Source organism: Homarus americanus, unplaced genomic scaffold (assembly GCF_018991925.1).
Source record: "Homarus americanus isolate GMGI-L3 unplaced genomic scaffold, GMGI_Hamer_2.0 scaffold36188, whole genome shotgun sequence".
NCBI classification, from domain to species: Eukaryota; Metazoa; Arthropoda; class Malacostraca; order Decapoda; family Nephropidae; genus Homarus; species Homarus americanus.
In genome coordinates this window covers 5,985,286-6,009,689 of record NW_024718183.1, presented here as the reverse complement: position 1 = coordinate 6,009,689, position 24,404 = coordinate 5,985,286, and the positions used below count along the sequence as shown (strand labels likewise).

General features: G+C 41.4%; 1 protein-coding gene across 1 annotated transcript; it reads right to left on the bottom strand.

Moving 5' to 3' along the window:
- Positions 1–371: 371 nt before the first annotated feature.
- Positions 372–4,329, bottom strand: LOC121859339. The gene is made up of 4 exons (XM_042356134.1): positions 4,248–4,329; positions 2,509–2,600; positions 962–1,138; positions 372–439 (listed from the first exon to the last, which is right to left on the bottom strand). Exons 2-4 carry the CDS (start codon positions 2,597–2,599, stop codon positions 372–374), a joined length of 336 nt encoding a protein of 111 aa, XP_042212068.1. The 5' UTR covers position 2,600; positions 4,248–4,329.
- Between the last annotated feature and the right edge of the window lie 20,075 nt (positions 4,330–24,404).

Below are 24,404 nucleotides of genomic sequence, written 5' to 3'. Positions count from 1 at the left end.
CTTATAGTGTACTCATGGGGTTATATAATGTTTTGTATATATTGTTATTCCTAGTTATTATCATTATCATTATCATTATTATCATTATTATTATTATTATTATTATCCACCTGTTAGATGGTTCTCGGCGGCCCCTGGTCACCACCTGCCCGTGCCACAGTCCACGAACATCCAGGGACGAGATGGTGGGCGTTGCTGTCCCTGACCCTGAGGTGACACACTCTTAGTTACACTGTTAGTTACCAAATATTTAGATTCACAAAAATTACATTAGATAACCAAGTCCGAAATGTTTACGTTGTGTTGTGGGAAGCGGCAGCAGTAAACGAAGTACAGCATTGGGAACAGCAAGTAAAAACAGCCAGCAGGAACTAGAATAACAGCAGCAGAAGGACGAAGCAGGAACTGGGATAATACTCGTAGAAATAGTAAGCAGAAACTAGAATCATAACAGCAGAAGACAGAACAAGTAGGAAATGTAATAACAAAAAAAAAACAAAAGTAACAGCGGTAGAAGCAGCAACAGGGCGCTGAAGAACGGAAGTAGAACAAAACAAGAAGGAACCCACGTATCTTTTAGCAGTAGTAGATATAAAAGATAAAAACAGTGGGAAAAGCAACACAGAGAGCAGACACAGGCAGCAGACACAGCAAATGACACAGCAGATGACACAGCAGATACAGACACAGCAGACACAGACAGCAGACACAGGCAGCAGACACAGGCAGCAGACACAGACAGCAGACACAGGCAGCAGACACAGCAAATGACACAACAGCAGACACAGGCAGCAGACACAATAGATGACACAGCAGACATAGGCAGCAGACACAGCAGATACAGACAGCAGACACAGGTAGCAGACACAACAAATGACACAGCAGATGACAAAGCAGACACAGGCAGCAGACAAAGCAGATCCAAACAGCAGACACAGCAGGTGACACAGCAGACACAGACAGCAAGCACAGCACCGTTTCCCACCTGGAGTGAAGTGTGTTTGTGTGGAAGGGGCAGCGTCCTCCTGCACCACCTGACTACTGAGGAAGCGGCTGTATAGGTCGAGCTCTGCCTGCATGAGTGAACAAAGCGCATGAAGCTCCTCCGCGGCGTTCTCCAGCTGTTCCACGTTCAACCCTGAGGAAGCAAAACACTTCAGGAGGCAGCAGTGTTAGTAAATAATGAACTTACTAATTGGTTCACAGTGAGGCAGGGAGTAAGACAAGGCTGTGTTCTATCTCCAGCATTGTATAATATTTTTAATTCTTGATAAGAGAAGTTATAATTAATAATGAAGGACTACAAATTAATGGTAAAGTAATATAAAATATACACTATACAGATGATACTGTTCTTATCACAGATTGTGTAGACTATACAAAAAATCGTTAACAGATTAGTGGAGAAAGATGAAAATATGGCTTAAGAGTTAATGATGTAAAGACTAAAGTAATAGTCGTTTCCAAATTGAAAATAAATCCTAAATTAAAAATTATGGTTGGCAACAGGGAACTTAAAAAAAGTGGATAATTTTGCGTATTTTGGAAGTAACCATTAACTGTGATGGTAGAAGGACGGAAGAAATAAAAACAAGAATAGGTCAAGCAAAACCAGCGTTCAATAATCTAAAAGACCCAATGAAAGGGGACATTAACTTCAAATTGAGGAAAAAGCTGCTGAAAGACTATACAGTATATGGTCAGGACTGATGAATGGGTCAGAAGAGTGAACACTTTTGGCAGACACCAGAAAGAAGTTTTTTAAATATGGTGTTATAGACGAATGTTAAGAATGAGCTACACTGAAAGGAAAACAAATGAAGAAGTACTAAGGTTATCAAAAGTTTCAAGAGAAATACTTGAAATGTACAGAAAAAGGAAATGAGACCCAGTAAACAACCTCACCTGACACAGCAAACAACCTCACCTGACACAGCAAACAACCTCACCTGACACAGTAAACAACCTCACCTGACACAGTAAACAACCTCACCTGACACAGTAAACAACCTCACCTGACACAGTAAACAACCTCACCTGACACAGTAAACCTCACCTGACACAGTAAACAACCTCACCTGACACAGCAAACAACCTCACCTGACACAGTAAACAACCTCACCTGACACAGTAAACAACCTCACCTGATACAGTAAACAACCTCACCTGACACAGCAAACAACCTCACCTGACACAGTAAACAACCTCACCTGACACAGTAAACAACCTCACCTGACACAGTAAACAACCTCACCTGACACAGTAAACAACCTCACCTGATACAGTAAACAACCTGTTCACCTGACAGTAAACAACACCTGACACCACCTGACACAGTCACCTGACACAGTAAACAACCTCACCTGACACAGTAAACAACTCACCTGACATAACAAACCTGATATAATAAACACCTCACCTGACAGCAAACAACCTCACCTGACACAGTAAACAACCTCACCTGACACAGTAAACAACCTCACCTGACATAATAAACAACTGGCTCACCTGAGATCTCCTCTTCTGTCATAGACGGGAAGCCTGTCACGTCAGTCACCAGGGACGATGTGAGGCTGGCACGTCGCCCCTCACCTGCCATTCTGTGGGGGTGGGGGTGGGGGGTGGGGAGGCAGGGTTATTATGGCACCTACAGTAGAGTGGGATACATAGTTATTATGGCAACTACTTGAATCTACAATGTTAACGACGTGAGTGTGCAATTATGGCAACTACGCGAATTTGCAGGAGGTATAGTTATTATGGCAACTACAGGGAATGTGAAGGGGGGTGGACAGTTATCATGGCAACTACGTGAGTTTAAACACGGGTATATAATTATGGCAACTACAGATGTATAGTATGAGATACAGTTATTATGGAACTACAGTATGTTCAGGGAGGCACAGTGCTATATGGCAACTCTAATATGATAAGGATCCCTGATATTATGACAAATACAGTCTAATTAAGTTGCCATTACCATTGTGTGAGTCTCTATAATTACACCGTGAATGGATCAGTGGTATAATGGCAACAGTATCATACATTATACAATAAGGTAATTACATACAATACATGAAACATACGAACAGAAAGATGTAATTGAACTAAGGATATGATGGCCTTAAAATAGTGTAAGAAACTCGGAAATAAATGGTTGTGTTGTAAATTAAAATGAATAAATTTAATAGTGTAAATATGTAGTAAAATGTAAATGAACCCGACATTTAGAGAGGAACATCGCTGAACGGGCTGGTTAATTCCAAGTTAACCAGGTCGGTACATTTATATTATATTGGGCTTTAGTAACGAAACCCAATTGAAGTTTCTTCATTTATTAAAAAGGATTGTTTATATAATTCCCGAGTGTAGATCAACCGTAACTTCCACTATTTATGAGAGTGAAGAGAAAAGACGGCGGCTATGTATATAGGCCGTGAATCAACGTCCGTTCGATATAAGTTTGTGAGTAAGACTCTGAGTAGTGACCCATCGAGGGAGAACGGAATAGGTACGTCGTCCTCCGTCGAGGGAAGACGGAGCCATCCACTGCGGCTCTCAAATAACGTCTTCCTCTAGTCAAGGATATCAAACTACTGCTTGCTTCAGGTGGCCAGGAGCCGGCTACTTTATCCCATGGGCACACCTTATCACGTGCATTGAACATGTCACCTCATAGCCAGTGGAAAGTTACAGGGGATGAATCTGAATATAAATCAAATGTAATTAATCCATTCATATAAGTCTTCTGTTTATGAAACAAGGGCCATTACATCGCGGTATTTGGGGTAAGTGTACAATGTAGAAAAATAATTAAAAATATAAGTGTAAAAAGATAGGTGTAAGTGTAAAATATTAATTGGAAAATGTAAAGTATAATGATAAGTCGCATTAAGTAATTACTTCAGCTGGTGGACGTACGGGAAGGTCTGAGTCAACTCACTGGACCCGCTGTTTAACATTCACCCTCGTTGCTATTTACATATATACACATTGTCTTGGTTCACGAAGAAAGAGTATTGAGGGCAGGAGAAATCTGTATATATATAATTTGTAGATGTATGTGTGTGTGTGTGAGTGTGTGTGTGATTATGCATAAAAATACAACAGTAATTATGTGATTGTGTGTGCTTTATGGAAGAAAATCACACACACACACAGTAAGAGCGATAATAATCCACAACACACAGAGTGACACCCACCTCCCAGCGGCTCTACTAGGACTATCCTATCATAGCTTAACTTACCTGCTTACGTGTGATGTCTAGTTCTCATTAAATAATCACTTAACACACATAAACAGTGTCTACCACCACACACCTCCAGGTAATATATAAACAATGTCCACAGTGTTATGGAAACCGCGTCCCCGTTGTCATGGAAACCGCGTCCTTGTTGTCATGGAGACCAGGTCGTGCTCCATACCCAAATCCTATCTCATTGTTGACACTAGGCGGTAACTGTGTCAGATAAGATATACCTTAGTAATTACATTTTGAGGTACATGAAGGACTCGTAAATAATTTGTTGGTGCTGACAAATAATTATAGGGGTTAGATGTCTTAGATGTCATGTAAGATTATAAAGTTTGTTTTATTTTAATGATTTGTCGTATCTACAGTATTTACAACTAAGAGCAAACACGTGCATTTGGAAATTCTGGATCTTCTACCTGACATTTTCTGTTCTGGATTAGTCCTATTGGATATTGATATAAAGTGAATTTATTATTATTAGTATTAGTATTAGTAGTAGTATTAGTAGTAGTAGTAGATTCGCGTTCACAAGAGGAGTAATTCGATAGTAGAGGAGGAACAGAAGCAGTGCCTCATTGACCAGACCAGTGAGGAAGACAGGAGGAAATGAGAAAGGAAAAGAGTGCAAGGAGAAGACAAGAGAGGAGAAAGAGAAAGGAAACAGGGAGAGGGAGGAGGAAGGAAGGAAGGAAGTGGGGGGGTAGGAAGGTGTGCTGGGAGGGAGAGAGAGTTAATGAAGAAGAAAGGAAGGAAAATTAAAGAGATGAGGAGGGAAAGGAATGTGAGAGAAGGAAGAAGGAATGAAGGAGAAATAAGGGCTAAGGAAGGCGTCAAAGATAAATGTGAAGGAGGGAGAAAAAGGTAAAAAAAAAAACGGAAGAATAGAGAAATATGGGTGAAAAAAGAAGAAAGGAGAGACAAGGGAATACGAAGGAAGAATGAAGAAAGAACAAGAGAAGTAACAGATCACATAGCAGGTCGTAATAATTAAAAGGTCTGAATATTCCTCTCCTTCGTTTCTGTCTCCTCCTTCGTTCCTTCCCATCCCTCCCCTCTCCTCTCCTCCCCTCCCCTCCCTTCCCACCTCCTCCCATCTCCCCCCAGCCAGCCAAGTAATCAAAATCTGCATTCAAGATAAAAAAAAAAAAAAAATGCCAAGAAATATGAAAAAATTTACACGAGTTTTTACCAAAGATGACAGAGCGTCTTCATGGTAAAGTATGTGTTAAATTCACGTTATAACTGCAATGTCACTCCCCTCAATGTTGCGTTTGATTTTATGACCTGCGTAACTTACAGTAATCACACGACGCGCTCATTGCCAGGAGGGGAGGATAATTGTACAGTATGAACATATTAACAAAAAACTAGATGAAGACACACAATCACAATCACAAACACACACACACACACACACACACACACACACACACACGAAAAGAATTAAAATAAGGACATATCCACGCATTTTGTGTGTGTGTGTGTGTGTACTGACAATTCTAACCACTTCTGTCACTGACAAGAGTGAAGATCGATAGTAATTTTCTGAACTCAATGTCTTAATCCCATCACAGTGATTGTCAGCTCACCTGCAGCTGAGTGCTCACCTGGGATAGTCCCGCCCTCCCTCCCTCCCTCCCTTCCTCACCACACTGCCGCCTCCACCACTATCACGAGTACCACCATTACAACAATCACCACCATCATCACATTCACCATCGCCACCACTACAATCACCATCAACACCCCCCCCCTCACCACCACACTAACTATTACCACAGCCACTACTAACACTACCACAACCACTATCACCGCCAACACCAAAACTACCCCCACCATCTCCACCACCACCACCCCGCCATCACAAACGCGATCACTACCACCACAATAACTATCACCACAACAACTACTAACACTATCATCGCCAACACCAAAACTATCCCCACTATCTCCAACACCACCATCTCCACCATCACCACCTTCATCACAGTCACCACCACCACCACCACCAGCTGCAAGAGCGTAATATTTGCTCTGGCTGCCGTCCGACATTCAAGTATAATGACAGTGTTACACTGCAACAAAACGTTACTGCCAGGAACACTCGCTGATAATTTTTGGGTGAAGCACCTCGTTCCTGCTGCTTTATTTGATACTTGTGCGAGTTTTAGAGTAAGGACCTGGCAAGGTGTGTTTACTTTACTCTTCAGCCCGAGCCTTGTCTCTCCCCTGTCGTACTGCAAGTAAGATCGTCGATTAAACCTTAAAAAGCAACAGAAGTTTTTGTCAAATATGGAGTTTTTTTTTTTTTAATTGCTATAAGTTAATGGACATATATTCTTATACGGTAACATTTCCTCTGTTTTATTTGAGTCTTCATTTTCTATAATGGCATAGCAAAATTATGCCTTGAGTAGATAAGGTTAGGTTAGGTTAGCTAGTTAAACGGGGGTCACATGAATCACAATAAATATAGATGGATTATGCATTACTAGTTATGAATGTAAGTTCACAATCTCACCCCCCCCCCCACACACAGAGCAAAGCCAATACTCACCTGGGATTTCGTGATCAAATACCAATGTGAGAAAACAGGAAGTTTGTGCAGAGTGAAAGAGACGATCCTGAGTGTGAGATGTGGACTAAACGAGAGAGTAATAACAAGTTAGAGCTACTCAACCGTAGTAGAGGATTTAGTGACATTCATGGCAGGAGTTTAGTCATGAAAAGGCAATCACTGTTTGATGGGTCACTTAGCGGTGTGAAGGGCTGGCCTGGTTGATGAGGGGGGGCAGCCAAATGCAAAGAGGATGGAGTGGACCGGAGGGGAAGTTTACGATTATATCCAGAAATTAATGGTAGGAAATCAGCGAGGTGGTGCAGAATGGTGGATTGATATTGTCCTGCTTTATGTTAACGTGAAGATTACCTGTTAGTGTTATGGTGATGCCTTTGTGAGCAGGTGTATACGTTACTGATATTTATAGGAGATGGAAATAAAAGTGAAAAAGCAGAGAACTGAAACATAAAACTAAATGCCTCTTTGCTCTGTTACACTCAGCTAATATTTTCTGAACAGGAACGAAAGGTGATGAGGTACTGTATTATATTCTTGTTACATCAGACCAACGCAGCAGACAGACAGACACACCTAACTCATGACCAAGTTGGAGGAGAAAGAATGAAGGAAAAGAGTTCAGTATATACTTTCCAGTCACGCTTGAGAGTCAAATACATCCAGAGAGAGAGAGAGAGAGAGAGAGAGAGAGAGAGAGAGTAGGTGTGGTTCTATATGTGATGTGTTTGAAGAGACTGATCACCCCAGAATGTAAAAATCACTGAAAGATCGACATACTATCTTTATATATGTAAAGGAAAGAAGATGAGGAGAGTATGATGGTGCATGTTTACAGCTGCAGAAAATATATGTGAATATGCATAGGACTGATATGGTCTAGTAAGAAATGTTTATTATTATATTATGGCTGCGAGGCGACCATTATACACACGATGAGAGGAATTATAGTCTTATAAACGTCTAGACAGTAAGAGCAGCATAAATGTTCCTATCTGGAGAGGCAGAGACGATGATAACGCTTTTAAAAATTATATGTTGATTATAAAATTGCGATAAAACTGTAAGTGATTGATGTGAAGATCAAATGGAAAATAAAGACAGAAAGTGATTGGGGAAAGATGATGATATGGTGGAGGGAGGAATATGTTGTATGGTCTCGTGCTCGTCATTAGGTATACAGACATGATTGAACATTGGAATCTCTGATATATCTATAATGGAAATAAAATAAGAATAAGAGAAGAGATTATAAGAAAATATAATGTGCAACCAAGAATATATCATATTGCATATTTAGTAGAGTTACCCCTATAATAACATTTTCTAAGACCAATAATTTTCTATGAATTTTGTCTCTTGGTACACTAAAGTTTTTTTTTTTGGGGGGAGGGGTATTTTTTTGATCTTTGTAAGTAAACCGATGTAGTTAAGGATGTAGTACTACTCATTGGTAACATTTTACGACTGACTGAGAAGAGTAGATAATTATTAAGTTGAAAGATTTAATACGGAAAAGGGTCTATAAGAAAGTTAATCTTACCATAAAAAGAGAAAATTGATGTCATGAGAGAAAAATGGTGAATCAACAGAAAACTGACCATTTATAAAACAAATAAAAATATGTTTAGCACAAAAAAAAACTGCTGTACACTTATTAGGAACAATGCCTTGACCTTTGGCTTACCTGTACTCAACGTGTGATTCTGGGTAATAAGACTATGTACGATTATCAGTCAGAATTCACTAATTTGACAATAAGTTCCGTAAATTTGACAGTGGTTCCATAAACTTAACAATAGCTTCCACGAACTTAACAATAGCTTCCGGAAATTTGACAATAGGCATCCGAGAGTTTGGGAATAGTCCTCCAAGCATCAGCAGGATGTGAGGTAAGTTAAGGTAATGGTGATGGTGGTATACAAGAGTCATAGTTAAAGGGTCGTTAGCTACGGTTGACGTGTGTGGCCTTCATCACTAACAGCACCTATCTAATACTCTCACTGGAGCTGATGGCGAAGGAGTGTCATCGAGGTAGTGTGTGTGTGTGTGTGTGTTATGCTGTGGTCATCGCCTATACTTTCTTTCCTAGGTACAGTATATTCTCTCACTCTCCAGCAGACATATTCCACATTTGTCGAGAGGAGTCTGGCAGGTGCTGAAAATGATTTTGCTGGAGAGAGTCACCTAGCTCCTCCTCCCCTGAGAGAGAGAGAGAGAGAGAGATTTCCATGCACTTGGTTTGTAGGTTCGGAGTTGCTGGTTTCGTCTTCTGTGGGAGGTTGTCGACATTACGAAGTCTGTCGGCACCTCAGCGCTGCACCAAGTCTCTGATTGTGAGTTAAAGTTGACGGCAGACGACCAGAGTCTTGATCGATTTCCCCTGGGCAAGCACAGCAAGACCTGAATATTTTCTCTTAGTTCAACAAGATTACAGTATATGGCTGTCGTGTGGTCGATATTAGTGTGATTATTTCCTGTGATAACTATTTTAGGATGTATTTTGTTCAGTCCTGGTGGTTGGGTTATCATCAGTAGCGGTATAATAGTCATCATATCTGTTACCACTGTCATGATTATTTTCATTATTTTTTTTATTTTTTTATTATTACAACAATTTCCTTTATGATGATAATACGAGTACTTATATTTTTGTTATTAAATTTGTTTCACAATTCTATAATTGAAATATATCTGTAATTTATTTACTTTTTAATTGTTTTAATTTAACGTTCGCTTTAACTGATCGTTACACAGAGCAACGCGCTTAAAGACCTTCGTTGTTGAAGCGCAGTAATAACATTACAACAACAATTGAACACCAGTAGTTCCTCAGTTACACATCGCCAGTACCACACACCCCGAATGCCGCTTCCAGTTTAAATAATCCAGTGAAGAACACATAATATATGGATGTTTTGTGCAATGTTTACGTAATATATACAACTTATAGATATGCAATCATGTGCAAGGATCCGGGAATATATAAACCAGTAGAGAGGTCAGGTAGATTCGATAATTCTTAACATAGGTCATGCAAAGCAGTCGGTATAAAAAAAAATAAATCTTTGAATATCGTATGTATATCCGAGTTTATGCAATTTAGGTAAACCTTGCAAAGTCCCTGCAATATGAACAGCCCTGCACAAATTTCAGGCAATTTGAACAATCATGTGGAAAGCTGAGGCACGGTGGGTAATCCTATGAGAAACTTGATGTGTCGAGGGCAGTCTTCTCCAGACCTCTTCTCCATCATACAGCTTGTGACCCTTATGTAGCCCTGCAAGTGTGACCCAGCAGTGTAGATAGAGCTACAAGTGTGTCCCAATAGCTTAGCCCTGCAAGTGTGACCCAGCAGTGTAGAGCTACAAGTGTGACCCAGCAGTGTAGAGCTACAAGTGTGACCCAGCAGTGTAGATAGAGCTACCCAGCCCTGCAAGTGTAGTGTAGAGCTACAAGTGTGACCCAGCAGTGTAGAGCTACAAGTATGACCCAGCCGTTGGGTCACACTACACCAGGTTGTACTGTGTGTACATATACTCTAGCTACAACTTGATAACAATTTACTCAACATTAGTATAATAACTTCAGCTGGTGTGTACTGACGCTGGACCTGAAGTGCTGGTAAGTCGTCGTCAGGAGGAAGGCGATGGGAATAAGACGAGCTAATGGCCTCACTAGGCCATCATCATCTCTGACATTTCCATAAACTCAGTCATTGTGAGACGAAAACTTTCAAACTCGACGAAGATTTGTTTTTTTATTTGACGAAGATTTTAAGAAGAACCTTGCCTCTTACCCTGCCCCCCCACCCCTCCCCTCCCCGACCCTTCCACCTCTTCTCCCCTTAAAACGAGACCCTTTGACCTTATTAAATTCGAGAAGGCTTGACGTGAAAGGACAGCTTAACGATTACTAAATTCCGAATAGCATCTACAGTACTTATGAGAGGTAAAAATTTAATATACACCTCAGAACATTAAGTAAACCCGATTCTGAATGGCACCTTACATAAAAGTGGAGCAGGTGAGCGTCCGTCCCAGACTCTACTAATTAACCAGCAGGTGAGAAAAATCCACGTATGTAAATTTGTCAGGTGTTTGACTGATATTAAATTCTACCAAAAAGGTGAAATTGGTTTATGGTGGTGATGGTTTTTGATGTTGATTTATGGTGATGATGGTTTATGATGTTGGTTTATGGTGATGTTGGTTTATGATGTTGGTTTATGGTGATGTTGGTTTATGATGTTGGTTTATGGTTGATGTTGGTTTATGGTGATGATGGTTTATGATGTTGGTTTATGGTGATGATGGTTTATGATGTTGGTTTATGGTGATGATGGTTTATGATGTTGGTTTATGGTGATGTTGGTTTATGGTGATGATGGTTTATGATGTTGGTTTATGATGGTTTATGATGTTGGTTTATGGTGATGATGGTTTATGATGTTGGTTTATGGTGATGATGGTTTATGTGATGTTTTTTATGGCGATGATGGTTTATGATGTTGGTTTATGTGATGATGGTTTATGATGTTGGTTTATGGTGGTGATGGTTTTTGATGCTGATTTATGGTGATGTTGGTTTATGGTGATGTTGGTTTATGGTGATGTTGGTTTATGGTGATGTTGGTTTATGGTGATGATGGTTTATGATGTTGGTTTATGGTGATGTTGGTTTATGGTGATAATGGTTTATGGTGAAATATATTAAATAAGTATAAGTGATTCCTACAGACATCACTTCTCTCTAAATAATCACATATACCAAAAACAACATAAAAAAAAATAAAAAATATAAAAATAAATAAAATCAACAAATAAATAAATAAGGCGATGAAAGATAAGATGGAGAAAATATTAATGACTGATAAGAAAGATAAAGACAACTTGGTAGGTATAATATTCAGTAATGATTGCTGTGTGAATGAGGTTTTGTTTTAAACACTCGAATATATTGTTTTTCCTCAAGAGTGTTATATTATTTAACGAACAACCTGACGTGATCATCATTCATCATCATCACCGCCATCATCGCCATCACCATCATCACCACTACCATCACCATCATCACCACTACCATCAACATCATCAAAACCATTATCATCATTATTACCACAATCACACCCTGGTCTCTGAGTGTCACCGTCCCCAAAGAGAAGGAGAGGGTGAGGGGGAGGGGGAGGGGGGGTAGGAGTTTGAGGAGGTGTCCCTAGGGGTCACGGAAGGAGTCTGCCACGGTGACGCTCATGCTATCTCCCGGGGGAAATTATACCGTGAAAGGTGGTGCTTTCTCCTGCTGGATGACTTTTGTGCCGAGCTGATGAGTTGTGTGGGTGAGGGATGAATTGTGTGGATAAGGGGTGAGTTGTGTGGATGAGGGGTGAGTTGTGTGGGTGGAGGATGAGTTGTGTGGATGAGGGGTGAGTTGGGGTGGGGTGGTGGATGAGTTGTGTGAGTGAGTGATGAGTTGTGTGGGTGGAGGATGAGTTGTGTGGGTGGAGGATGAGTTGTGTGGGTGGAGGATGAGTTGTGTGGATGAGTGATGAGTTGTGTGGGTGAGGGATGGGTTGCGTGGGTTAGAGCGAGGGGGGGAGGGGGAGGAGGGAGGGAGACTGTCACAACTTAAGAGGTTTGACACACACACACACACACACACACACACACACACACAGTTTATATATAATGATCTGCTTTTTCCTTATTATTCTATGCTCTGTCTCTCTCTCTCTGTTTCTCTCTTTCTGTTTCTCTGTCTATCTGTCTCGCAGTCTGATTTCTCTGTGTCTCCTTCTACCGTTTGTCACTGTACCAGTTTTCTTTATCTCTCTAGCAAGGAGCAACAACACCAATTTAGTTTTGTCAAATTCTCGCGCCAGAAATAACACAACCAAGTCAGAGGCAAGAGACGATGTGTTGGAGTCAGAGAGAGAGAATCAGAGGTCAAAGAAATGGGGGAATGTTGTCAAGAAGAAAGAATTACCAGGAGAGTAAGTCATGAGGCAATAGATTCTCTTTGTCCTTCTGTCTCTCTCTCTCTCTCTCTCTCTCTCTCTCTCTGTTTGTCTATCTCTTGATTTTTTCTTCCATCTCTTCCTGTTTTTTTCGTCACACTTGACTTACACACACACACATGAGCTTCAACATAACAAGCTTCTTTCTGACTTTGGTATCATAACACAACGTCACTGATGGTAAAAAATATATATATACTGTATATATAAAAGCGAGCAAACATTCTCTTGCTGTGTCTTCCATAAGATTTTCATTGTGGGGGAGGCTAGAAATATTAAGGGCTTTTGATCATTTGCAGAAACTGTTGACTGTTTTTGAAGGTATTGTGGTATTGTTAATTGTTGCTCTTGCTGACGCTGTTAACTAATTTTGCTGGTACTTTTTTTTTTGGTGGCAGCCGTAACTCTGGTGATGAAATAGTTTAGTTGGGGGATTAGTAATTCAAGTAACATAACACCTCCTCCCTCTCTCACCCTTTCATGTTGAACATTACGGATATCCAGCTTCACCTCAGAACCTACAAAAAAAAAAATGCAACAGTAAACAGAGGTCCATTGAAGTCTGCTGTGAAAAATGACACGAGGTGGAGTGGAAAAAAAAACACTGAGTTGCTGTCGATTTTCGCAGTTGAGGACATAAAAGCAACTCGGCCCTCTGAAAATAATTCCTCCTTGATGGCCAAACTCCAAACAAAACACAAAAAATTTAAAGCCACACGTCAGAGCTGTTAGATACGACTGAAAATATACAATCATTCTTACTGTTGAAATCCACAAAAACTAACACAAATGTAGACGCATTTATTGAAAGCCCAAGATAAAGTATTTGGAGAGAGATGGTTAAAATATTTCAACCAAAAGAATTAGCAGAGCGTGAGAGTATTGGAGAAAGACCAGCCGAGGACAGACATTTACACAGTGCAGCAGGGAGAATACAGGGTGGAGCAGGGAGAATACAGGGTGGAGCAGGGAGAATACAGCAGGTGAGAATACAGGGGGAGCAGGGAGAATGCAGGGGAGAATGCAAGACAGACAGGAGAATGCAAGTTGGAGACAGGGGAGAGTCCCCGGAGGGCAGGGGAGAATGCAAGGGTGGAGCCAGGAGAATGCAGGGGAGCAGGGGAGAATGCAGAGGGAGACAGGGGGAGAATACAGGGGAGCAGGGGGAGAATGGGAGCAGGGGGGGAGATGCAGAGATTGGAGCAGGGGAGAATCCCAGGGGGGGAACAGGGGAGAATGCAGGGGGAGCAAGGTGCAGAGACAGGGCAGGAGGGCTGGGGTGGAGCAGGGAGGGCTGGGGGGACAGGAATGCAGGGCAGGTGAGAATACAGGTGTGGAGCAGGGGAATCTGGGGAGACAGGGGAGGAATGAGGGAGCCAGGGGGAGCTCAGGGGGCAGGGGAGAAGTACAGAGTTAGACGGGGAGATACAGGTGGAGCCAGGGGAGATACAGGAGGCAGGGGAGAATACAGAGATTTGGAGCCAGGAGAATACAGAGCCAGGGGAGAATGCAGGAACTGGGAGAATGCAGGGGAGACAGGAGGAGAATGCAAGTTAGACAGAGGAGGAATACCAGGGGGCAGGGAGAATGCAGGGGTGGGGATGGGGAGCAGGGGAGATACGGAGACAGGGGGGAGGAATGCAGGGGCCGGAATGTGAGAGACAGGAGAATGCACAGAAGAGGGTGGGCAGGGGAATGCAGGGGGAGGCAGGGAATGCAGGAGACAGGGGAGAATGCAGGGGGAGACAGGGAGAATGCAGGGTGGAGCAGGGAGAATGCAGAGTTGGGGCAGGAGAATACACAGCAACAGGTGGGAATACAGAATTGAAATATGTGAATTTTTTTCCAGGTGGTAAAATAAAATGTTGATTTCGACAGTGTGGTATGGCTGGTGGTGAGTAGTTGTGGTGGTGAGTGGTGGTGTTGGTAGTGGTGGTGATGTGTGATGGTGGTGGTGGTGGTGATGGTGGTGGTGTTGATGTTGTTGTTTTTGTTGGTGGTAATGGTGATGGTGGTGGTGATGGTGGAATGGTACTGGTGGTGGTGGTGATGGTGGAATGGTACTGGTGGTGGTGGCGATGGTGGCGATAGTGGTAGTGACGGTAGTGGTGGTGGGTGTAATGTTTGTGTTGGTGGTGGTGAATTAAATTGAATTTTGAATTTTATGGAGGACCGCAGCTCGTTTATTGTGCACCCGATTCTCATCCTGTGAGCGGTAGCGCAAAAAGGATTACAGAGCAGAGGCCACAAAGGGTGTTTATCAGATCCCATCGGTCAGTATCTTGTGGCGTTTAATATTACAGAGTATTTCCAGTACATTGTTTGTTTAGTTCTGTACACAGGAGTTCACTTGGCTACTATACCAGGTGCAAGATGCTGATAAACACCAGTTGTAATGTATCACCGCTCTTGCCATCCCAGCTAAAGTGCTGTACCATTGCGCGAACAGTATGTCTGGACCTGTCCTTATAGGGTTCTATTTTTCGAGGACGGAGTGTTGGAGTGTGTGGCCATATGTCTGGCTGGACACTTTACACTTAGTTTTGTTCACATCTGCCTGAGGAGCATGCTGCCAGAGGTACTTATATCCTAACCTTAGTCTAGCGGTCACAACATTTTGTAATCTAGTGATCTTATTACTTGGTCCATAAACATGTTTTACTTGATACCTGTTTGCACTTGTCTATTGGCTTCATATTCATCAACAAGTTCTTTCCTGATTGCAGTTTTTGGGGATCTCTTTGACAGACTTAGATTGTATTCAATAGTGTTAGACGTGAGATTAACTAAGGCATCAACGATATCGCGTTCACTGAGGCCTATGTGAGCGGGAATCCACAGCAGCATGATTCTGATACCCCGGGGTCAACAGTACACAGGTGCGTATAACTGGCCTTAGAGACAAGCGGAAGACAATCTGTGTGACATGTCTCTTCTTATCTTTTCCTCGAAGCTAAAGTAAAATTACTTCAGAATACCGAACAATACTTCTTTGTGAGAGACCCGACTCGATTCCCTGGAATAGATGAATGGCTGCCGAGGGTTATTACGACGTTCGCCAATGGAGAGAGAGAGAGAGAGAGAGAGAGAGAGAGAGAGAGAGAGAGAGAGAGAGAGAGAGAGAGTGTGTGTGTGTCACCTTACACACGTGGACATAACATCACCCCCACACTCTGGACATTTCTCTCTCTCTGAAAGCTATAGGAGTGTTACCTTACTGGCCTCTAAGGGAGTTTCAGCTTCCTGGTCACTCAAAAACCTTGGAATTTTTTGATCATTGATCCTCACTCACCTAATGCCATGTTTCACAATCCAGAGAGCACGGAACACACTGCACCTCTTCCCTCACTTCCTTTACATCTGTGATCAGATGCTTTTGTACAACAGACCGATGGATGTATGAGTATACTATCAGTGCCAGGGAGAAAGTGTAAATGGCACAGTACCTCCTCAGAAGTGATTTAAACCCGGATCTACTGAATAGTTCTGTTGGGACACGGAATGGTGCAGTAATAAGACTCCTCCTTTCTCTTTATCTTCCTCGCCCTTTCCTTTTAACTCTGTCTTTCTCTACTTCTCTCATTCTTAACTCCCCCCTTCTCTCTTTTCCCCTCCCTTCATCTCGTCCATTCTCAGGTAACGGCGGAAGTTTGAGATGATGTTGTCGTTATCTCGCCTGGATGCTGGGCGTGGCACCTCATGTGTACCTTAATGGGCGACTACTCGGGGATATTTACAAGTATCTCTCAGGAAATATTTCTTTAGGGATTTCTTCATCAGGATGTGTAACGCACTGTGTGGAGAGTTACGTAGAGACACACGTACATATATACAGAGGGAAATAAGAGGGAGACAGACATATACGATATTCGAGTATTCAGAGAGAGGCAGACACATACTTATACATGCAGACAGAGGCACAGAGATACATATACATAATATGTGTGAGAGTGTTACTGATCACCTGCCTCTCGCACACTTGGTGGGGCCATGTAATTAGGAACATGTGGAAAAATTAAGAAACATATAACAGATTATATATTAAGGAGGTCTATAGAAGTGTCGTAAGTAAGATGAACAGAGAAACAGTCTCAACATTCCTTTACTAATAAATCCTTATATACAAGTCAAGTTGTATAGAAATTACATGTATTAATACACATAGTCCTTCGAGATCTTCACACAATATAGAATCATCCTAACTACACCCTAGCTCGGCAGTGTGAATTGTTCATAAGTTAGAACAACACATAGGAAAACCTTCAATCACCTTATGAGTTCCCAAGAGGTAGCGTAACGAGGAGTCCGTAGTCACTAATACGAGCGAATAATGTATCTTACGAAGACCAGCGGCACAGAGCCAGGCCACAACCCCGCTCTCCTGGACAGTCACCTCAGTTACAGCTCACTCGTCCACCACAAACAGCAATTAACTCTAATTAATACCTAACATTATACAGACAACACTTTCCCACCACACTATTCCAGGGAGGGCGACCCTTCGTGCCTTACTCGCAGCTGCCGCCAACACCCACACGCCTATGAACATCTTGAAACAACTGATACACTGTCTATATATACTCGGACCCCAATAAACAAACAATACCTCACTAGTAAGGAATCAAACCCGGGACCTCTGCATGGGAACAACAAAGCCAAGGATAGTTTGCTTTCCTTGTGGCGCCGTAGTAACGATCCCTTGTCCCACGCAAAGTTCGATTCCTGACTACTATAGTGATGTATAGTAATATAATAGTAACCCTGAAACCAATTCTAAGCTGGAAGGATAAGATCTTTTATTAAACAATGATGTATAAACGTAATAAAGTTCGACCAGTCGCTAAAGTGTTAATGACGTCATGAATCAGGACTGGCGTTGTTTACTGACACAGTTTGTCCTGACCACAATAGTTAAAACTGATATTAATACTGATGTGTGGACAGTTATTAGAAAAGCTGTGAACATAAAAATGTAATTGAAATTCAAGGAAATAGAAATGTACTTTGCTATGTTAACAGTTATATGATCTTAACGGCATGACAAAGACAACACTAGAACAGTGCTCTTGTTGGGAGACACTACTCAAGAGACGCCCACTGGTCACGCACTCCCTGTGTGACGTAGAGAGACGCTCCTCCTGGAACACTTGGCACAGTAGTTATTACCTCATCCTAACTTTTACCCTAAACAACTACAAATTAAAGTGAGAGAGAGAACAAGTACAGGAAATTGTCCAGTTATCATAATTCTGACTACTGCTTGATGTGTTGGGACAATGACCAGCCACTCTTGCCTTTACTCACTGAAGGATACTCGCCCTGAGGAGTTGATGACCCCAAAATAAGCAGTTGGGATGGTTGTTACCTATCCATGAAAATAATAATTAACGTCGAGTGAGGGTAGAGTGAATTTTGCTAAGCTGCCGCATCACCTGGAGTGGTTTTGAATTTCGGCATCAAAGGTTAGTAATATAATAGGTACTGAGAATGTTAAAGTTGATGTTTAAAATGTTTATACGTTATCATAGGCTGAGAATAATGTTTACTTTGAAGAATGTTGTATTATATAATGAACCTAACTCATGGTAAAGGTATTATATCTCGTTCTTCAATTAGTTTACTTCCTTGATTAGTTAAACGGTTGGTATTCAGAGAACTATTCAGAATGTTCTTTGGTGACAATACTAATATGTAAATAAATCATGTTTTTAAGTGATCCATAAAATGAGAGTTCAAATGTTTAAAATCTCATTATACCAATTATTAAAAAAAGTATTATTATTATTATTTTTTAATTATTCTTTACTTCATAATAATTTTCTTATAGTGGATGATATAACTAGTGTGTGGTGTTACCGTGTGTGTTCCTTCATTGCTGATAAACTGAGATAATATTTAAGGTTAACTAATACAGTAGTTTATTAATGTACCAGATTCTTAAACGATTTAATTATTTGTAGTTTCTGAAGATTTTTTATGTACCTAACCTCATACTTGTCTTGTCTTAGCTCTTGCTGGTGTTATATTTGAAATAATGTTTGTTTTTATAATTCAACAATTAATCTAAATATACAGTTATCAGTCGAGTGTACAGTACGTTAATATATCAATAGTTGTGTGAGGATTCTGTCTTTCTCTGAGTAGTGATATAACACACACACACACACACACACACACACACACACACACACATATGCCTACAGAGAGAGAGAGAGAGAGAATAATTGGGGATATCCGGTTCAGTTCAAAGTATTAATTGGTGTTATTATGTTATTAGTTTAGCTCGTTACAACTATTTTCTAAGTTGTTATACCAATTAAAAACTTTTTTTTTCATATGGTTTCACAAAATGTTTTCATAAACTGCTCTTGTGGGCCAAAAAAAAAATGTTTACAAAGGTTCGGATTTTTCGTTTGTCTAATTTGTTTTTATATCTGACGAGAGAGTCTTTAAGACTTGCTAGCGGAGAGACAGACAGAAGGACAGAGAGACAGAGAGACAGACAGCGACAAGTAGAAAGAGAAGTAATAATAACAGAGGAGAGACTCAGAAAGACAGACAGAGAATGGGGACACTGTCACAGCGGATCTCTCCCGTTGGGTTACAGGAACTCATATGTGCAGCAGTCAACTTTATTCTAGTGGTAATGACGTATACACCTGTGACAAGTGCACAAAAATACATATATTCCCCAAACATGTCCACACAGTTGTTATGTGTACGGCAATAACAGGTGGCCGAGCAGAGATGGACTGAGTCACAGATATGATATTCATGAAGAAGGAATAAGCGGTCGACAAGATGACAAGGCGGCGGCACGCTCCTACTGTATATGAAGAGAGACTTAATACTGACATTTGTATTAAGATAGTGCCTCGGTGGTAACAGACTCACAGCACGTCATTAGCCAACCTGTCTCCCTCTAGAACCAACCCCTGACTGAGAGATCATCACGACCATTGCGAGAGGTGGTTACGGCCTTCCCGAGTAGTAGCAATAGGTCCGGATTTTGGTTTACTTAATGGAACAGAGAAACTTATTTTAATGAACAATAACACAATTCTTTTATATATGTGTGGTGTTATGTCACATCTTTTACTAATAAGGTAGTAAATCTGAACGAACATATGTGATAATATGACTAAATTTTTTTCTCAATTATTATCGCTTATATTTTTACCCTAAACTGGGATTGTAATTGATCTTGTTGAATTTACTTATACATCTCGCAGCAACGAACAACCAGGTATCAGTTTATCATCGAGTGGTCCTCGCTACCCGTCTGTCACCTACGGGAATATTACAGCCATTAAGAACTCCTGTGTCAGTTATCTTCCTAATTTCTGCCGACCTCAGTCCCATTAAACCTTGTCATTAGCGCCGAAGGTTTGAAGAAAGATAAATCAGGAAAATCGTATAGACAATGGTCGGTTATGAGGAAAATCAAAGCTAGAAGTGCGGTTGTGTACAGTTCAGTTCTCCATTGTTATTATAGAAAACCACCCCAGTGCCTACCACGAAAAAAAAAAATCACTCCTTCAGGGAAAAATCCAGTATTGGCAGGAAGAGTGATGTGTCAGCGGGGTCTTGGACCAGCTCTCGAAGGCGACAGGGAAAAAATGTGAGACAGTTTGAGAGGGAATAACTCCCTCACACACAATGATGGAAAAATCATTGTCAGTAAATCAGTCAAGCATGATGAGTCACCAAAAAAATCGGAATATTGATACGAAATTGACCCTAACCTAACCTAACCTAACCTAACCTAACCAAACCAATATGTCTTTAAGGACGTATCCACTCGAGTCCTCCTTGAACACCAACCACTATGTCTTCTCAGAGTCCAATTCAGCCAGCTATTAGGAGGAGAGTTTGTGGCCAAAAATTGGAAGGAGTTTGACTACGAGAACAAATATTGTGTAAGTAGACAACATAACAAACTCGGGGAGGAGAAAAACAGTAATTGTAAATATGGTGAAGGAGCGACCGACCGTCTGGCTATTATGTGCACGACCTTCTGCCACTAAGGTGAGGAGGGGGGGGGGTCAGAGAGGGTGAAGGGAGAGCTGGAGAAAATAGAATAAGTTGGAAGACGCACCAGTGAGAAAAGTAGAACAAGTCAGAAAGGAAATGTATAGAGAAAATATAATGGGATAAAAGAGGGATAAAATGAGAGAGAGAGGGGGAGGATATATATATATATATATATATATATATATATATATATATATATATATATATATATATATATATATATATATTTATTTATTTATTTATTTATTTATTTATTTATTTATTTATTTATGGGATAAAAAATCAACTGAGTCAGTCGAGGGATGGAGGAATTCGATATATCTGATGACTGTGTGTGTGTGTGTGTACACACACAGGTCAGGAGACCGCGGTGAGGTGTGGTAGTATCAGTGTGTGTGTGTGTGTCATCGCCAGCTGTTGTGTGATCCAGGGGGAGGGACAGTGAGGCGAGTGATGCAGGGAGGTGATGGTGAGTGGGTGGGGGAAGAGGGGTCAGTGAGGCGAGTGACTCAGGAGCTGTGGTAAAAGTCAAACTATCTCACAAAAATATATCGATAAAATATGAAGGGGATATACATGTCTTATCTCATCCGCTCCGTCCTAGCTGACGGTGTGGGCTGACGGTGTGGGCTGACGGTGTGGGCTGACAAGTTAAGAAAATGTTGTGAGGAGTCAGTGAGGGAGATCTGGTGGGTAGAGGGAGATGTCAAGCTTACTGGAGTAGACGTTTAAGCTCCACTAAGCTCTCATCATTGACTGTGACCGAGATGTAAGTTTGTGTTCATCCCTGGCTCACCACACACACACACACACACACACACACACACACACACATGAATGAACAGAAAATGGGTAATTAATACGTACTTAGTGATTATTTGTGAATAAGCTTACCACTGGCGCAATAAGAATCATCTGTTTGTTTGTCTGTGTCCATCAGCTGCTATACTGTATACATCATCTACTGCCAGGGAGTCGAGAGGAGACGCCGTCTTACTTGTCATCATTAGACCAGCTCCAGCGATCAGTTTCAAAGGTCACCCCAGACGGCCAGGAGACTCACACCTTCCTCCTCACGCTGACTGCCGCTTTTGTTAGCTATTGATCACCTCAATAATGTTGTATATAACGATGGTCTATGGCGTGTCAGTGTAATAATATGAGGTTAGGTTAGGTTAGGTTATTATTAAGCAATGACCAAGTACTATTAGTATGCGTGATGGACGAGCTCCTGATTCCGAGTAGAGATGAAAATCACTGGTTTGTCAATACATATCTGTTTATACGCTGTTCTATGATTGTACCCGAAGTAGGATAGCAGAGAGAGATCCTGGCGTTGGCGGCCGTCTCTCTCTCTCTCTCTCTCTCTTATCTTAGCCCACACACTTAAAGATAGTTGTGAAAGAGAGAGAGTATTAAGCAGACAATTATTGGCACTACATCCACTATCTTGACTCACGTGTTATGTTAATACCTGCAGTCTCTGAATATCTGGAAATGTTGTTATAATAAACTATCGCTGAGTTGAGAGAGTGCTGTAATGCCGCTATGAACCCTGTGTGTGATGATTGGCATGCAACATTTACAGAGTTAAGCAAGCGGCTGCAGGTTGATTGCGAGAGCGTGCACGGAAAATATTCTTTACCAGGGAATCAGGTCAGGAAGAGTCGAGAGTTTGGTACTTGTTGTTGACGTGTGTTTAGGGGAATTAATAATTTTCAACTCTGTGCTGTGTCGCTGCTAAATGTTGTGCTGGTCTTTATGGAAATGTTTAAGGTATATAATCATACGTTAAGTAAGGAACTGAAAACTATCAACACACATCACAGGTACCAGCACACATCACAGGTACCAACACACATCACAGGTACCAACACACATCACAGGTACCAACACACATCACAGGTATCAACACACATCACAGGTATCAACACACATCTCAGGTACCAACACACATCACAGGTATCAACACACATCACAGGTATCAACACACATCACAGGTACCAACACACATCACAGGTACCAACACACATCACAGGTACCAACACACATCACAGGTACCAACACACATCACAGGTATCAACACACATCACAGGTACCAACACACATCTCAGGTACCAACACACATCACAGGTATCAACACACATCACAGGTACCAACACACATCTCAGGTACCAACACACATCACAGGTACCAACACACATCACAGGTACCAACACACATCACAGGAATCAAAGCAGATTTATTACTCGGGTATAATATTCGATGAAGTTATTGATAGAATTTCTTTGTGATTATTTAAAACTAATGGTTATGAGTTGAAGTGTCCTGCAGGTTGTGGTTGTGATTTTTTTAAGTTTCTTTGGATGTTGAATACGTAAGTCAATAGCCTTAGATGTGTGGATTTTCTTGGTATAAATTAATTGTCTTTTAGTCTCGTCTTAGTCACTGATGGTAAGATTTCACCTTTTTTTATTATTTTTTGTTTTTATCATTTGTGATTATTTTTCTCCATCTTTTTTACTTCCACCTTCTTCTCCTTCTCCTTCTTCACCTCCTCCTTCTTCTTCTTTTCCTCTCATTACCAAAACAGTTACCCCCTCCTCCTCCTCCTCCTCCTCCACCACCACCTCTTCTTCTTCTTCCTCCTCCTCCACAACCGCCAGCAGGTGAAGCAGCAGCCTCACCAGCTTTGATCTCTTTACCTCCTGCATAAAATCCGATGTTCTCATTCAACAAACGCTGAACAAATTCCCGTCAAGAAGTGGCAGCCATTAAAGTGCAAATTCCCAGGGATCATCTCCTGGGGGTAGGGGAGGGAAGTGGAAGAATAAGGAGAAAGAGAGAAGAGGGATGGGCAGGATGGAAGACAGGGAGGAGGAAGAATAGGGGAAGGAGGGAAGGAGGGAAGGAGGGAGAGATAGGTAAAAGGTAAAGGGAAGGAAATGAGGTGGGAAAAGTGGAGGAAGGAGGAAGAAAGTGGTGAGGGATGAAGAGGAAGATAGATGAAAAAAAAGGGTGAGAAGGAGAGAATGGAAAAGAAAGAGGAAGTGGGAATAGGAAAAGGGTGGGAGGAAAATGGGAAGAAAGGGAGAAAGAAGGAGAGAAAGGGAGGAGGGAGGAGTAGAGAAAGGGAGGAGCGAGTAGAAAAGATTGGGAGGAGGAAACTAAGAGAGGAAAAATTTACATTCTATTGACGTTTTCGACTCTGGCCGACCGACTTTTGGCTTTGGGGAAATAATATCGGGAAGTCACTGTCACAAATTTAGATGGAAATGAGTGTATTGGGGTGATGTTTACGACTCGCCGTTCTCCAAAATCTTCGACGTCCGAAAACGTAAAATGAGGGGCTTGGCAACCTGGCACTAGACGTGTGTTGTTGTGCTGATTATAGTTTCTGAGTAACATTACACTTGTCCTTCTTGTGTTGTATTGGGCGACAAGTTTATTTTTTGTTACTAGTACTTTTATATAATACGTGTGTGTGTGTGTGTGTGTGTGTGTGTGTACCTGTGTGCGTGTA

Bases quoted from the DNA above. Each gene is read 5' to 3' on its own strand.
- LOC121859339 (XM_042356134.1), bottom strand. From the start codon at position 2,599: ATGGCAGGTGAGGGGCGACGTGCCAGCCTCACATCGTCCCTGGTGACT. The intron at 1,139-2,508 runs GTGAGCCAGTTG...TTGCTTCCTCAG, and splicing joins GACAGAAGAGGAGATCTCAG to GGTTGAACGTGGAACAGCTG. The intron at 440-961 runs GTCTGTGTCTGC...TTATGATTCTAG, and splicing joins GAAACGGTGCTGTGCTTGCT to TTTCTGCTTACTATTTCTAC.